This window comes from Amaranthus tricolor, chromosome 8, assembly GCF_026212465.1.
Source record: "Amaranthus tricolor cultivar Red isolate AtriRed21 chromosome 8, ASM2621246v1, whole genome shotgun sequence".
Taxonomy (NCBI): domain Eukaryota; kingdom Viridiplantae; phylum Streptophyta; class Magnoliopsida; order Caryophyllales; family Amaranthaceae; genus Amaranthus; species Amaranthus tricolor.
This window is the reverse complement of record NC_080054.1, coordinates 13292674-13309063: the sequence shown is the minus strand read 5'-3', so window position 1 is coordinate 13309063 and position 16390 is coordinate 13292674. Positions and strand designations below refer to the sequence as shown.

The 16390-nt window shown below is 33.1% G+C and overlaps 5 protein-coding genes across 5 annotated transcripts; all 5 read right to left on the bottom strand.

Moving 5' to 3' along the window:
* Nucleotides 1-365: 365 nt before the first annotated feature.
* LOC130821557 (photosystem II CP47 reaction center protein-like) lies at nucleotides 366-1129 on the bottom strand (the record flags this gene model as incomplete). Its single annotated transcript, XM_057687349.1, has 1 exon — nucleotides 366-1129. A coding segment is annotated over one exon (525 nt), but the record flags the coding sequence as incomplete, so codon positions are not given.
* Nucleotides 1130-3237: 2108 nt separating this feature from the next.
* Nucleotides 3238-3867, bottom strand: LOC130821556 (photosystem II CP47 reaction center protein-like; the record flags this gene model as incomplete). The annotated part of the gene is made up of 1 exon (XM_057687347.1): nucleotides 3238-3867. A coding segment is annotated over one exon (525 nt), but the record flags the coding sequence as incomplete, so codon positions are not given.
* A 2270-nt stretch (nucleotides 3868-6137) lies between these two features.
* LOC130821555 (photosystem II CP47 reaction center protein-like) lies at nucleotides 6138-6904 on the bottom strand (the record flags this gene model as incomplete). The annotated part of the gene is made up of 1 exon (XM_057687346.1): nucleotides 6138-6904. A coding segment is annotated over one exon (525 nt), but the record flags the coding sequence as incomplete, so codon positions are not given.
* Nucleotides 6905-11148: 4244 nt separating this feature from the next.
* On the bottom strand, nucleotides 11149-11915 carry LOC130821554 (photosystem II CP47 reaction center protein-like; the record flags this gene model as incomplete). The annotated part of the gene is made up of 1 exon (XM_057687345.1): nucleotides 11149-11915. A coding segment is annotated over one exon (525 nt), but the record flags the coding sequence as incomplete, so codon positions are not given.
* Nucleotides 11916-14025: 2110 nt separating this feature from the next.
* Nucleotides 14026-14653, bottom strand: LOC130821553 (photosystem II CP47 reaction center protein-like; the record flags this gene model as incomplete). The annotated part of the gene is made up of 1 exon (XM_057687344.1): nucleotides 14026-14653. A coding segment is annotated over one exon (525 nt), but the record flags the coding sequence as incomplete, so codon positions are not given.
* Between the last annotated feature and the right edge of the window lie 1737 nt (nucleotides 14654-16390).

Below are 16390 nucleotides of genomic sequence, written 5' to 3'. Positions count from 1 at the left end.
AATGAAGAATGAACGATGAAGTATGAACAAGGTTCAATGATCATTGAAGAATGAACGATGAAGAATGAACAAGGATTAATGATCATTGAACAATGAACGATGAAGAATGAACAAGAATCAATGATCAATGAACAATGAACGATGAAGAATAAATAAGGATCAATGAGCATTGTAGAATGAACGATGTAAAATGAACAAGGATCAATGATCAATAATGAATGAACGATGAAGAATGAACAAGGATCAATGATCATTGAAGAATGAATAATGAAGAATGAACACGGATCAATGATCAATGAAGAATGAACGATGAAGAATGAAAAAGGATCAATGATCAATGAAGAATGAAGAATGAACGATTAGGCGGTTCCCGAAAAAAGATAGCGAAAAAAATTATCCCTAGAGTAGAGACTAATAGAAATGTATAAACCAATGCTTCCATATATTTGATTGTGGTTTACAATTATAGCTTCCATACCTGTTTACTTGAAATTATTTTCCCGATAATGATAAAAGGGAAAGAGTAAAAAAGGGGCGGTAATTCAAATTAAGATTGCTCCAGTATCCTATGCCAAATCACAAAAAATAACAAAGCAATGTTGTATTAAACTCCTTGTCTTCTTGTAGTTGGATCTCCAATTTTTTGGAATGCGCCAAATTCTACTTGAACATCCAAATCGGGGTCAATACCGGCAAAAACATCTCGGAACAAAGTTCGCGACCCATGCCAGATGTGTCCGAAGAAGAATAGTAGGGCAAAGGAAGCATGTCCAAAGGTAAACCAACCCCTCGGACTACTACGAAAAACACCATCTGATTTCAAAGTAGCACGGTCTAATTCGAAAATTTCACCTAATTGAGCACGTCTAGCATATTTTTTCACAGTAGCAGGATCACTATAACTGACTCCGTTGAGTTCGCCACCATAAAACTCAACAGTTACACCTACTTGTTCAACGCTATACTTAGATTCCGCTCTTCTAAAAGGAACATCAGCTCGAACAATTCCGTCCCCGTCGATCAAAACGACCGGAAAGGTTTCAAAAAAAGTAGGCATACGGCGTACAAAAAGTTCACGTCCTTCTTTATGTCTAAAAACAGGGTGTCCTAACCATCCAACAGCTATAATGAACAAGGATCAATGATCAATGAAGAATGAACGATGAAGTATGAACAAGGATCAATGATCATTGAAGAATGAACGATGAAGAATGAATAAGGATCAATGATCATTGAACAATGAACGATGAAAAATGAACAAGAATCAATGATCAATGAATAATGAACGATGAAGAATGAACAAGGATCAAAGAGCATTGTAGAATGAACGATGAATAATGAACAAGGATCAATGATCAAGAATGAATGAACAATGAAGAATGAACAAGGATCAATGATCATTGAAGAATGAAAAATGAAGAATGAACACGGATCAATGATCAATGAAGAATAAACGATGAAGAATGAACAAGGATCAATGATCAATGAAGAATGAACGATTAATAATGAACAAGGATCAATGATCAATAAAGAATGAACGATGAAGTATGAACAAGGTTCAATGATCATTGAAGAATGAACGATGAAGAATGAACAAGGATTAATGATCATTGAACAATGAACGATGAAGAATGAACAAGAATCAATGATCAATGAACAATGAACGATGAAGAATAAACAAGGATCAATGAGCATTGTAGAATGAACGATGAAGAATGAACAAGGATCAATGATCAATGAAGAATGAACGATTAATAATGAACAAGGATCAATGATCAATGAAGAATGAACGATGAAGTATGAACAAGGAATGATCATTGAAGAATGAACGATGAAGAATGAACAAGGATTAATGATCATTGAACAATGAACGATGAAGAATGAACAAGAATCAATGATCAATGAACAATGAACGATGAAGAATAAACAAGGATCAATGAGCATTGTAGAATGAACGATGTAAAATGAACAAGGATCAATGATCAATAATGAATGAACGATGAAGAATGCACAAGGATCAATGATCATTGAGGAATGAATAATGAAGAATGAACACGGATCAATGATCAATGAAGAATGAACGATGAAGTATGAACAAGGTTCAATGATCATTGAAGAATGAACGATGAAGAATGAACAAGGATTAATGATCATTGAACAATGAAAGATGAAGAATGAACAAGAATCAATCATCAATGAACATTGAACGATGAGGAATGAACAAGAATCAATGATCAATGAACGATGAACGATGAAGAATGAACAAGGATCAATGAGCATTGTAGAATGGACGATGTAAAATGAACAAGGATCAATGATCAATAATGAATGAGGGATGAAGAATGAACAAGGATATGATCATTGAAGAATGAATAATGAAGAATGAACACGGATCAATGATCAATGAAGAATGAACTATGAAGAATGAATAAGGATCAATGATCATTGAACAATGAACGATGAAGAATGAACAAGAATCAATGATCAATGAATAATGAACAATGAAGAATGAACAAGGATCAAAGAGCATTGTAGAATGAACGATGAATAATGAACAAGGATCAATGATCAATAATGAATGAACAATGAAGAATGAACAAGGATCAATGATCATTGAAGAATGAAAAATGAAGAATGAACACGGATCAATGATCAATGAAGAATGAACGATGAAGAATGAACAAGGATCAATGATCAATGAAGAATGAACGATTAATAATGAACAAGGATCAATGATCAATGAAGAATGAACGATGAAGTATGAACAAGGTTCAATGATCATTGAAGAATGAACGATGAAGAATGAACAAGGATTAATGATCATTGAACAATGAACGATGAAGAATGAACAAGAATCAATGATCAATGAACAATGAACGATGAAGAATAAATAAGGATCAATGAGCATTGTAGAATGAACGATGTAAAATGAACAAGGATCAATGATCAATAATGAATGAACGATGAAGAATGAACAAGGATCAATGATCATTGAAGAATGAATAATGAAGAATGAACACGGATCAATGATCAATGAAGAATGAACGATGAAGAATGAAAAAGGATCAATGATCAATGAAGAATGAAGAATGAACGATTAGGCGGTTCCCGAAAAAAGATAGCGAAAAAAATTATCCCTAGAGTAGAGACTAATAGAAATGTATAAACCAATGCTTCCATATATTTGATTGTGGTTTACAATTATAGCTTCCGTACCTGTTTACTTGAAATTATTTTCCCGATAATGATAAAAGGGAAAGAGTAAATAAGGGGCGGTAATTCAAATTAAGATTGCTCCAGTATCCTATGCCAAATCACAAAAAATAACAAAGCAATGTTGTATTAAACTCCTTGTCTTCTTGTAGTTGGATCTCCAATTTTTTGGAATGCGCCAAATTCTACTTGAACATCCAAATCGGGGTCAATACCGGCAAAAACATCTCGGAACAAAGTTCGCGACCCATGCCAGATGTGTCCGAAGAAGAATAGTAGGGCAAAGGAAGCATGTCCAAAGGTAAACCAACCCCTCGGACTACTACGAAAAACACCATCTGATTTCAAAGTAGCACGGTCTAATTCGAAAATTTCACCTAATTGAGCACGTCTAGCATATTTTTTCACAGTAGCAGGATCACTATAACTGACTCCGTTGAGTTCGCCACCATAAAACTCAACAGTTACACCTACTTGTTCAACGCTATACTTAGATTCCGCTCTTCTAAAAGGAACATCAGCTCGAACAATTCCGTCCCCGTCGATCAAAACGACCGGAAAGGTTTCAAAAAAAGTAGGCATACGGCGTACAAAAAGTTCACGTCCTTCTTTATGTCTAAAAACAGGGTGTCCTAACCATCCAATAGCTATAATGAACAAGGATCAATGATCAATGAAGAATGAACGATGAAGTATGAACAAGGATCAATGATCATTGAAGAATGAACGATGAAGAATGAATAAGGATCAATGATCATTGAACAATGAACGATGAAAAATGAACAAGAATCAATGATCAATGAATAATGAACGATGAAGAATGAACAAGGATCAAAGAGCATTGTAGAATGAACGATGAATAATGAACAAGGATCAATGATCAAGAATGAATGAACAATGAAGAATGAACAAGGATCAATGATCATTGAAGAATGAAAAATGAAGAATGAACACGGATCAATGATCAATGAAGAATAAACGATGAAGAATGAACAAGGATCAATGATCAATGAAGAATGAACGATTAATAATGAACAAGGATCAATGATCAATAAAGAATGAACGATGAAGTATGAACAAGGTTCAATGATCATTGAAGAATGAACGATGAAGAATGAACAAGGATTAATGATCATTGAACAATGAACGATGAAGAATGAACAAGAATCAATGATCAATGAACAATGAACGATGAAGAATAAACAAGGATCAATGAGCATTGTAGAATGAACGATGAATAATGAACAAGGATCAATGATCAATAATGAATGAACAATGAAGAATGAACAAGGATCAATGATCATTGAAGAATGAAAAATGAAGAATGAACACGGATCAATGATCAATGAAGAATGAACTATGAAGAATGAACAAGGATCAATGATCAATGAAGAATGAACGATTAATAATGAACAAGGATCAATGATAAATGAAGAATGAACGATGAAGTATGAACAAGCTTCAATGATCATTGAAGAATGAACGATGAAGAATAAACAAGGATTAATGATCATTGAACAATGAACGATGAAGAATGAACAAGAATCAATGATCAATGAACAATGAACGATGAAGAATAAACAAGGATCAATGAGCATTGTAGAATGAACAATGAATAATGAACAAGGATCAATGATCAATAATGAATGAACAATGAAGAATGAACAAGGATCAATGATCATTGAAGAATGAAAAATAAAGAATGAACACGGATCAATGATCAATGAAGAATGAACTATGAAGAATGAACAAGGATCAATGATCAATGAAGAATGAACGATTAATAATGAACAAGGATCAATGATCAATGAAGAATGAACGATGAAGTATGAACAAGGTTCAATGATCATTGAAGAATGAACGATGAAGAATGGACAAGGATTAATGATCATTGAACAATGAACGATGAAGAATGAACAAGAATCAATGATCAATGAACAATGAACGATGAAGAATGAACAAGGATCAATGATCAATAATGAATGAACGATGAAGGATTAACAAGGATCAATGATCATTGAAGAATGAATAATGAAGAATGAACAAGGATTAATGATCATTGAATAATGAACGATAAAGAATGAACAAGAATCAATGATCAATGAAGAATGAACGATGAAGTATGAACAAGGTTCAATGATCATTGAAGAATGAACGATGAAGAATGAACAAGGATCAAAGAGCATTGTAGAATGAACGATGAAAAATGAACAAGGATCAATGATCAATAATGAGTGAACAATGAAGAATGAACAAGGATCAATGATCATTGAAGAATGAAAAATGAAGAATGAACACGGATCAATGATCAATGAAGAATGAACGATGAAGAATGAACAAGGATCAATGATCAATGAAGAATGAACGATGAAGTATGAACAAGGTTCAATGATCATTGAAGAATGAACGATGAAGAATGAACAAGGATTAATGATCATTGAACAATGAACGATGAAGAATGAACAAGAATCAATGAACAATGAACGATGAAGAATAAACAAGGATCAATGATCAATGAAGAATAAAGAATGAACGATTAATAATGAACAAGGATCAATGATCAATGAAGAATGAACGATGAAGTATGAACAAGGTTCAATGATCATTGAAGAATGAACGATGAAGAATGAACAAGGATTAATGATCATTGAACAATGAACGATGAAGAATGAACAAGAATCAATGATCAATGAACAATGAACGATGAAGAATAAATAAGGATCAATGAGCATTGTAGAATGAACGATGTAAAATGAACAAGGATCAATGATCAATAATGAATGAACGATGAAGAATGAACAAGGATCAATGATCATTGAAGAATGAATAATGAAGAATGAACACGGATCAATGATCAATGAAGAATGAACGATGAAGAATGAAAAAGGATCAATGATCAATGAAGAATGAAGAATGAACGATTAGGCGGTTCCCGAAAAAAGATAGCGAAAAAAATTATCCCTAGAGTAGAGACTAATAGAAATGTATAAACCAATGCTTCCATATATTTGATTGTGGTTTACAATTATAGCTTCCATACCTGTTTACTTGAAATTATTTTCCCGATAATGATAAAAGGGAAAGAGTAAATAAGGGGCGGTAATTCAAATTAAGATTGCTCCAGTATCCTATGCCAAATCACAAAAAATAACAAAGCAATGTTGTATTAAACTCCTTGTCTTCTTGTAGTTGGATCTCCAATTTTTTGGAATGCGCCAAATTCTACTTGAACATCCAAATCGGGGTCAATACCGGCAAAAACATCTCGGAACAAAGTTCGCGACCCATGCCAGATGTGTCCGAAGAAGAATAGTAGGGCAAAGGAAGCATGTCCAAAGGTAAACCAACCCCTCGGACTACTACGAAAAACACCATCTGATTTCAAAGTAGCACGGTCTAATTCGAAAATTTCACCTAATTGAGCACGTCTAGCATATTTTTTCACAGTAGCAGGATCACTATAACTGACTCCGTTGAGTTCGCCACCATAAAACTCAACAGTTACACCTACTTGTTCAACGCTATACTTAGATTCCGCTCTTCTAAAAGGAACATCAGCTCGAACAATTCCGTCCCCGTCGATCAAAACGACCAGAAAGGTTTCAAAAAAAGTAGGCATACGGCGTACAAAAAGTTCACGTCCTTCTTTATCTCTAAAAACAGGGTGTCCTAACCATCCAACAGCTATAATGAACAAGGATCAATGATCAATGAAGAATGAACGATGAAGTATGAACAAGGATCAATGATCATTGAAGAATGAACGATGAAGAATGAATAAGGATCAATGATCATTGAACAATGAACGATAAAAAATGAACAAGAATCAATGATCAATAAATAATGAACGATGAAGAATGAACAAGGATCAAAGAGCATTGTAGAATGAACGATGAATAATGAACAAGGATCAATGATCAAGAATGAATGAACAATGAAGAATGAACAAGGATCAATGATCATTGAAGAATGAAAAATGAAGAATGAACACGGATGAATGATCAATGAAGAATAAACGATGAAGAATGAACAAGGATCAATGATCAATGAAGAATGAACGATTAATAATGAACAAGGATCAATGATCAATAACGAATGAACGATGAAGTATGAACAAGGTTCAATGATCATTGAAGAATGAACGATGAAGAATGAACAAGGATTAATGATCATTGAACAATGAACGATGAAGAATGAACAAGAATCAATGATCAATGAACAATGAACGATGAAGAATGAACAAGGATCAATGAGCATTGTAGAATGAACGATGTAAAATGAACAAGGATCAATGATCAATAATGAATGAACGATGAAGAATGAACAAGGATCAATGATCAATGAAGAATGAACGATTAATAATGAACAAGGATCAATGATAAATGAAGAATGAACGATGAAGTATGAACAAGGAATGATCATTGAAGAATGAACGATGAAGAATGAACAAGGATTAATGATCATTGAACAATGAACGATGAAGAATGAACAAGAATCAATGATCAATGAACAATGAACGATGAAGAATAAACAAGGATCAATGAGCATTGTAGAATGAACGATGTAAAATAATCAAGGATCAATGATCAATAATGAATGAACGATGAAGAATGAACAAGGATCAATGATCATTGAGGAATGAATAATGAAGAATGAACACGGATCAATGATCAATGAAGAATGAACGATGAAGAATGAACAAGGATCAATGATCGATGAAGAATGAACGATTAATAATGACCAAGGATCAATGATCAATGAAGAATGAACGACGAAGTATGAACAAGGTTCAATGATCATTGAAGAATGAACGATGAAGAATGAACAAGGATTAATGATCATTGAACAATGAACGATGAAGAATGAACAAGAATCAATGAACAATGAACGATGAAGAATAAACAAGGATCAATGAGTATTGTAGAATGAACGATGTAAAATGAACATGGATCAATGATCAATAATGAATGAACGATGAAGAATGAACAAGGATCAATGATCATTGAAGAATGAATAATGAAGAATGAACACGGATCAATGATCAACGAAGAATGAACGATGAAGAATGAACAAGGATCAATGATCAATGAAGAATGAACGATATAATAATGAACAAGGATCAATGATCAATGAAGAATGAACGATGAAGTATGAACAAGGTTCAATGATCATTGAAGAATGAACGATGAAGAATGAACAAGGATTAATGATCATTGAACAATGAACGATGAAGAATGAACAAGAATCAATGATCAATGAACAATGAACGATGAAGAATGAACAAGGATCAATGATCAATAATGAATGAACGATGAAGAATGAACAAGGATCAATGATCATTGAAGAATGAATAATGAAGAATGAACACGGATCAATGATCAATGAAGAATGAACGATGAAGAATGAACAAGGATCAATGATTAATGAAGAATAAAGAATGAACGATTAATAATGAACAACGATCAATGTTCATTGAAGAATGAACGATGAAGTATGAACAACGATCAATGATCATTGAAGAATGAACGATGAAGAATGAACAAGGATCAATGATAATTGAACAATGAACGATGAAGAATGAACAAGAATCAATGATCAATGAACAATGAACGATGAAGAATGAACAAGGATCAAAGAGCACTGTAGAATGAACGATGAAAAATGAACAAGGATCAATGATCAATAATGAATGAACAATGAAGAATGAACACGGATCAATGATCAATGAAGAATGAAAGATGAAGAATGAACAAGGATCAATGATCAATGAAGAATGAACGATTAATAATGAACAAGGATCAATGATAAATGAAGAATGAACGATGAAGTATGAACAAGGTTCAATGATCATTGAAGAATGAACGATGAAGAATGAACAAGGATTAATGATCATTGAACAATGAACGATGAAGAATGAACAAGAATCAATGATCAATGAACAATGAACGATGAAGAATAAACAAGGATCAATGAGCATTGTAGAATGAACGATGTGAAATGAACAAGGATCAATGATCAATAATGAATGAACGATGAAGAATGAACAAGGATCAATGATCATTGAAGAATGAATAATGAAGAATGAACACGGATCAATGATCAATGAAGAATAAATGATGAAGAATGAACAAGGATCAATGATCAATGAAGAATAAAGAATGAACGATTAATAATGAACAAGGATCAATGATCATTGAAGAATGAACGATGAAGTATGAACAAGGATCAATGATCATTGAAGAATGAACGATGAAGAATGAACATGGATCAATGATCATTGAACAATGAACGATGAAGAATGCACAAGAATCAATGATCAATGAACAATGAACGATGAAGAATGAACAAGGATCAAAGAGCATTGTAGAATGAACAATGAAAAAATAACAAGGATCAATGATCAATAATGAATGAACAATGAAGAATGAAGAAGGATCAATGATCATTGAAGAATGAAAAATGAAGAATGAACACGGATCAATGATCAATGAAGAATGAACTATGAAGAATGAACAAGGATCAATGATCATTGAAGAATGAACGATGAAGAATGAACAAGGATTAATGATCATTGAACAATGAACGATAAAGAATGAACAAGAATCAATGATCAATGAACAATCAACGATGAAGAATGAACAAGGATCAAAGAGCATTGTAGAATGAACGATGAAAAATGAACAAGGATCAATGATCAATAATGAATGAACAATAAAGAATGAACAACGATAAATGATCATTGAAGAATGAAAAATGAAGAATGAACACGGATCAATGATCAATGAAGAATGAACGATGAAGAATGAACAAGGATCAATGATCAATGAAGAATGAACGATTAATAATGAACAAGGATCAATGATCAATGAAGAATGAACGATGAAGTATGAACAAGGAATGATCATTGAAGAATGAACGATGAAGAATGAACAAGGATTAATGATCATTGAACAATGAACGATGAAGAATGAACAAGAATCAATGATCAATGAACAATGAACGATGAAGAATAAACAAGGATCAATGAGCATTGTAGAATGAACGATGTAAAATGAACAAGGATCAATGATCAATAATGAATGAACGATGAAGAATGCACAAGGATCAATGATCATTGAGGAATGAATAATGAAGAATGAACACGGATCAATGATCAATGAAGAATGAACGATGAAGTATGAACAAGGTTCAATGATCATTGAAGAATGAACGATGAAGAATGAACAAGGATTAATGATCATTGAACAATGAAAGATGAAGAATGAACAAGAATCAATCATCAATGAACATTGAACGATGAGGAATGAACAAGAATCAATGATCAATGAACGATGAACGATGAAGAATGAACAAGGATCAATGAGCATTGTAGAATGGACGATGTAAAATGAACAAGGATCAATGATCAATAATGAATGAGGGATGAAGAATGAACAAGGATATGATCATTGAAGAATGAATAATGAAGAATGAACACGGATCAATGATCAATGAAGAATGAACTATGAAGAATGAACAAGGATCAATGATCAATGAAGAATGAACGATTAATAATGAACAAGGATCAATGATCAATGAAGAATGAACGATGAAGTATGAACAAGGTTCAATGATCATTGAAGAATGAACGATGAAGAATGAACAAGGATTAATGATCATTGAACAATGAACGATGAAGAATGAACAAGAATCAATGATCAATGAACAATGAACGATGAAGAATAAATAAGGATCAATGAGCATTGTAGAATGAACGATGTAAAATGAACAAGGATCAATGATCAATAATGAATGAACGATGAAGAATGAACAAGGATCAATGATCATTGAAGAATGAATAATGAAGAATGAACACGGATCAATGATCAATGAAGAATGAACGATGAAGAATGAAAAAGGATCAATGATCAATGAAGAATGAAGAATGAACGATTAGGCGGTTCCCGAAAAAAGATAGCGAAAAAAATTATCCCTAGAGTAGAGACTAATAGAAATGTATAAACCAATGCTTCCATATATTTGATTGTGGTTTACAATTATAGCTTCCATACCTGTTTACTTGAAATTATTTTCCCGATAATGATAAAAGGGAAAGAGTAAAAAAGGGGCGGTAATTCAAATTAAGATTGCTCCAGTATCCTATGCCAAATCACAAAAAATAACAAAGCAATGTTGTATTAAACTCCTTGTCTTCTTGTAGTTGGATCTCCAATTTTTTGGAATGCGCCAAATTCTACTTGAACATCCAAATCGGGGTCAATACCGGCAAAAACATCTCGGAACAAAGTTCGCGACCCATGCCAGATGTGTCCGAAGAAGAATAGTAGGGCAAAGGAAGCATGTCCAAAGGTAAACCAACCCCTCGGACTACTACGAAAAACACCATCTGATTTCAAAGTAGCACGGTCTAATTCGAAAATTTCACCTAATTGAGCACGTCTAGCATATTTTTTCACAGTAGCAGGATCACTATAACTGACTCCGTTGAGTTCGCCACCATAAAACTCAACAGTTACACCTACTTGTTCAACGCTATACTTAGATTCCGCTCTTCTAAAAGGAACATCAGCTCGAACAATTCCGTCCCCGTCGATCAAAACGACCGGAAAGGTTTCAAAAACAGTAGGCATACGGCGTACAAAAAGTTCACGTCCTTCTTTATGTCTAAAAACAGGGTGTCCTAACCATCCAACAGCTATAATGAACAAGGATCAATGATCAATGAAGAATGAACGATGAAGTATGAACAAGGATCAATGATCATTGAAGAATGAACGATGAAGAATGAATAAGGATCAATGATCATTGAACAATGAACGATGAAAAATGAACAAGAATCAATGATCAATGAATAATGAACGATGAAGAATGAACAAGGATCAAAGAGCATTGTAGAATGAACGATGAATAATGAACAAGGATCAATGATCAAGAATGAATGAACAATGAAGAATGAACAAGGATCAATGATCATTGAAGAATGAAAAATGAAGAATGAACACGGATCAATGATCAATGAAGAATAAACGATGAAGAATGAACAAGGATCAATGATCAATGAAGAATGAACGATTAATAATGAACAAGGATCAATGATCAATAAAGAATGAACGATGAAGTATGAACAAGGTTCAATGATCATTGAAGAATGAACGATGAAGAATGAACAAGGATTAATGATCATTGAACAATGAACGATGAAGAATGAACAAGAATCAATGATCAATGAACAATGAACGATGAAGAATAAACAAGGATCAATGAGCATTGTAGAATGAACGATGAAGAATGAACAAGGATCAATGATCAATGAAGAATGAACGATTAATAATGAACAAGGATCAATGATCAATGAAGAATGAACGATGAAGTATGAACAAGGAATGATCATTGAAGAATGAACGATGAAGAATGAACAAGGATTAATGATCATTGAACAATGAACGATGAAGAATGAACAAGAATCAATGATCAATGAACAATGAACGATGAAGAATAAACAAGGATCAATGAGCATTGTAGAATGAACGATGTAAAATGAACAAGGATCAATGATCAATAATGAATGAACGATGAAGAATGCACAAGGATCAATGATCATTGAGGAATGAATAATGAAGAATGAACACGGATCAATGATCAATGAAGAATGAACGATGAAGTATGAACAAGGTTCAATGATCATTGAAGAATGAACGATGAAGAATGAACAAGGATTAATGATCATTGAACAATGAAAGATGAAGAATGAACAAGAATCAATCATCAATGAACATTGAACGATGAGGAATGAACAAGAATCAATGATCAATGAACGATGAACGATGAAGAATGAACAAGGATCAATGAGCATTGTAGAATGGACGATGTAAAATGAACAAGGATCAATGATCAATAATGAATGAGGGATGAAGAATGAACAAGGATATGATCATTGAAGAATGAATAATGAAGAATGAACACGGATCAATGATCAATGAAGAATGAACTATGAAGAATGAATAAGGATCAATGATCATTGAACAATGAACGATGAAGAATGAACAAGAATCAATGATCAATGAATAATGAACAATGAAGAATGAACAAGGATCAAAGAGCATTGTAGAATGAACGATGAATAATGAACAAGGATCAATGATCAATAATGAATGAACAATGAAGAATGAACAAGGATCAATGATCATTGAAGAATGAAAAATGAAGAATGAACACGGATCAATGATCAATGAAGAATGAACGATGAAGAATGAACAAGGATCAATGATCAATGAAGAATGAACGATTAATAATGAACAAGGATCAATGATCAATGAAGAATGAACGATGAAGTATGAACAAGGTTCAATGATCATTGAAGAATGAACGATGAAGAATGAACAAGGATTAATGATCATTGAACAATGAACGATGAAGAATGAACAAGAATCAATGATCAATGAACAATGAACGATGAAGAATAAATAAGGATCAATGAGCATTGTAGAATGAACGATGTAAAATGAACAAGGATCAATGATCAATAATGAATGAACGATGAAGAATGAACAAGGATCAATGATCATTGAAGAATGAATAATGAAGAATGAACACGGATCAATGATCAATGAAGAATGAACGATGAAGAATGAAAAAGGATCAATGATCAATGAAGAATGAAGAATGAACGATTAGGCGGTTCCCGAAAAAAGATAGCGAAAAAAATTATCCCTAGAGTAGAGACTAATAGAAATGTATAAACCAATGCTTCCATATATTTGATTGTGGTTTACAATTATAGCTTCCGTACCTGTTTACTTGAAATTATTTTCCCGATAATGATAAAAGGGAAAGAGTAAATAAGGGGCGGTAATTCAAATTAAGATTGCTCCAGTATCCTATGCCAAATCACAAAAAATAACAAAGCAATGTTGTATTAAACTCCTTGTCTTCTTGTAGTTGGATCTCCAATTTTTTGGAATGCGCCAAATTCTACTTGAACATCCAAATCGGGGTCAATACCGGCAAAAACATCTCGGAACAAAGTTCGCGACCCATGCCAGATGTGTCCGAAGAAGAATAGTAGGGCAAAGGAAGCATGTCCAAAGGTAAACCAACCCCTCGGACTACTACGAAAAACACCATCTGATTTCAAAGTAGCACGGTCTAATTCGAAAATTTCACCTAATTGAGCACGTCTAGCATATTTTTTCACAGTAGCAGGATCACTATAACTGACTCCGTTGAGTTCGCCACCATAAAACTCAACAGTTACACCTACTTGTTCAACGCTATACTTAGATTCCGCTCTTCTAAAAGGAACATCAGCTCGAACAATTCCGTCCCCGTCGATCAAAACGACCGGAAAGGTTTCAAAAAAAGTAGGCATACGGCGTACAAAAAGTTCACGTCCTTCTTTATGTCTAAAAACAGGGTGTCCTAACCATCCAACAGCTATAATGAACAAGGATCAATGATCAATGAAGAATGAACGATGAAGTATGAACAAGGATCAATGATCATTGAAGAATGAACGATGAAGAATGAATAAGGATCAATGATCATTGAACAATGAACGATGAAAAATGAACAAGAATCAATGATCAATGAATAATGAACGATGAAGAATGAACAAGGATCAAAGAGCATTGTAGAATGAACGATGAATAATGAACAAGGATCAATGATCAAGAATGAATGAACAATGAAGAATGAACAAGGATCAATGATCATTGAAGAATGAAAAATGAAGAATGAACACGGATCAATGATCAATGAAGAATAAACGATGAAGAATGAACAAGGATCAATGATCAATGAAGAATGAACGATTAATAATGAACAAGGATCAATGATCAATAAAGAATGAACGATGAAGTATGAACAAGGTTCAATGATCATTGAAGAATGAACGATGAAGAATGAACAAGGATTAATGATCATTGAACAATGAACGATGAAGAATGAACAAGAATCAATGATCAATGAACAATGAACGATGAAGAATAAACAAGGATCAATGAGCATTGTAGAATGAACGATGAAGAATGAACAAGGATCAATGATCAATGAAGAATGAACGATTAATAATGAACAAGGATCAATGATCAATGAAGAATGAACGATGAAGTATGAACAAGGAATGATCATTGAAGAATGAACGATGAAGAATGAACAAGGATTAATGATCATTGAACAATGAACGATGAAGAATGAACAAGAATCAATGATCAATGAACAATGAACGATGAAGAATAAACAAGGATCAATGAGCATTGTAGAATGAACGATGTAAAATGAACAAGGATCAATGATCAATAATGAATGAACGATGAAGAATGCACAAGGATCAATGATCATTGAGGAATGAATAATGAAGAATGAACACGGATCAATGATCAATGAAGAATGAACGATGAAGTATGAACAAGGTTCAATGATCATTGAAGAATGAACGATGAAGAATGAACAAGGATTAATGATCATTGAACAATGAAAGATGAAGAATGAACAAGAATCAATCATCAATGAACATTGAACGATGAGGAATGAACAAGAATCAATGATCAATGAACGATGAACGATGAAGAATGAACAAGGATCAATGAGCATTGTAGAATGGACGATGTAAAATGAACAAGGATCAATGATCAATAATGAATGAGGGATGAAGAATGAACAAGGATATGATCATTGAAGAATGAATAATGAAGAATGAACACGGATCAATGATCAATGAAGAATGAACTATGAAGAATGAATAAGGATCAATGATCATTGAACAATGAACGATGAAGAATGAACAAGAATCAATGATCAATGAATAATGAACAATGAAGAATGAACAAGGATCAAAGAGCATTGTAGAATGAACGATGAATAATGAACAAGGATCAATGATCAATAATGAATGAACAATGAAGAATGAACAAGGATCAATGATCATTGAAGAATGAAAAATGAAGAATGAACACGGATCAATGATCAATGAAGAATGAACGATGAAGAATGAACAAGGATCAATGATCAATGAAGAATGAACGATTAATAATGAACAAGGATCAATGATCAATGAAGAATGAACGATGAAGTATGAACAAGGTTCAATGATCATTGAAGAATGAACGATGAAGAATGAACAAGGATTAATGATCATTGAACAATGAACGATGAAGAATGAACAAGAATCAATGATCAA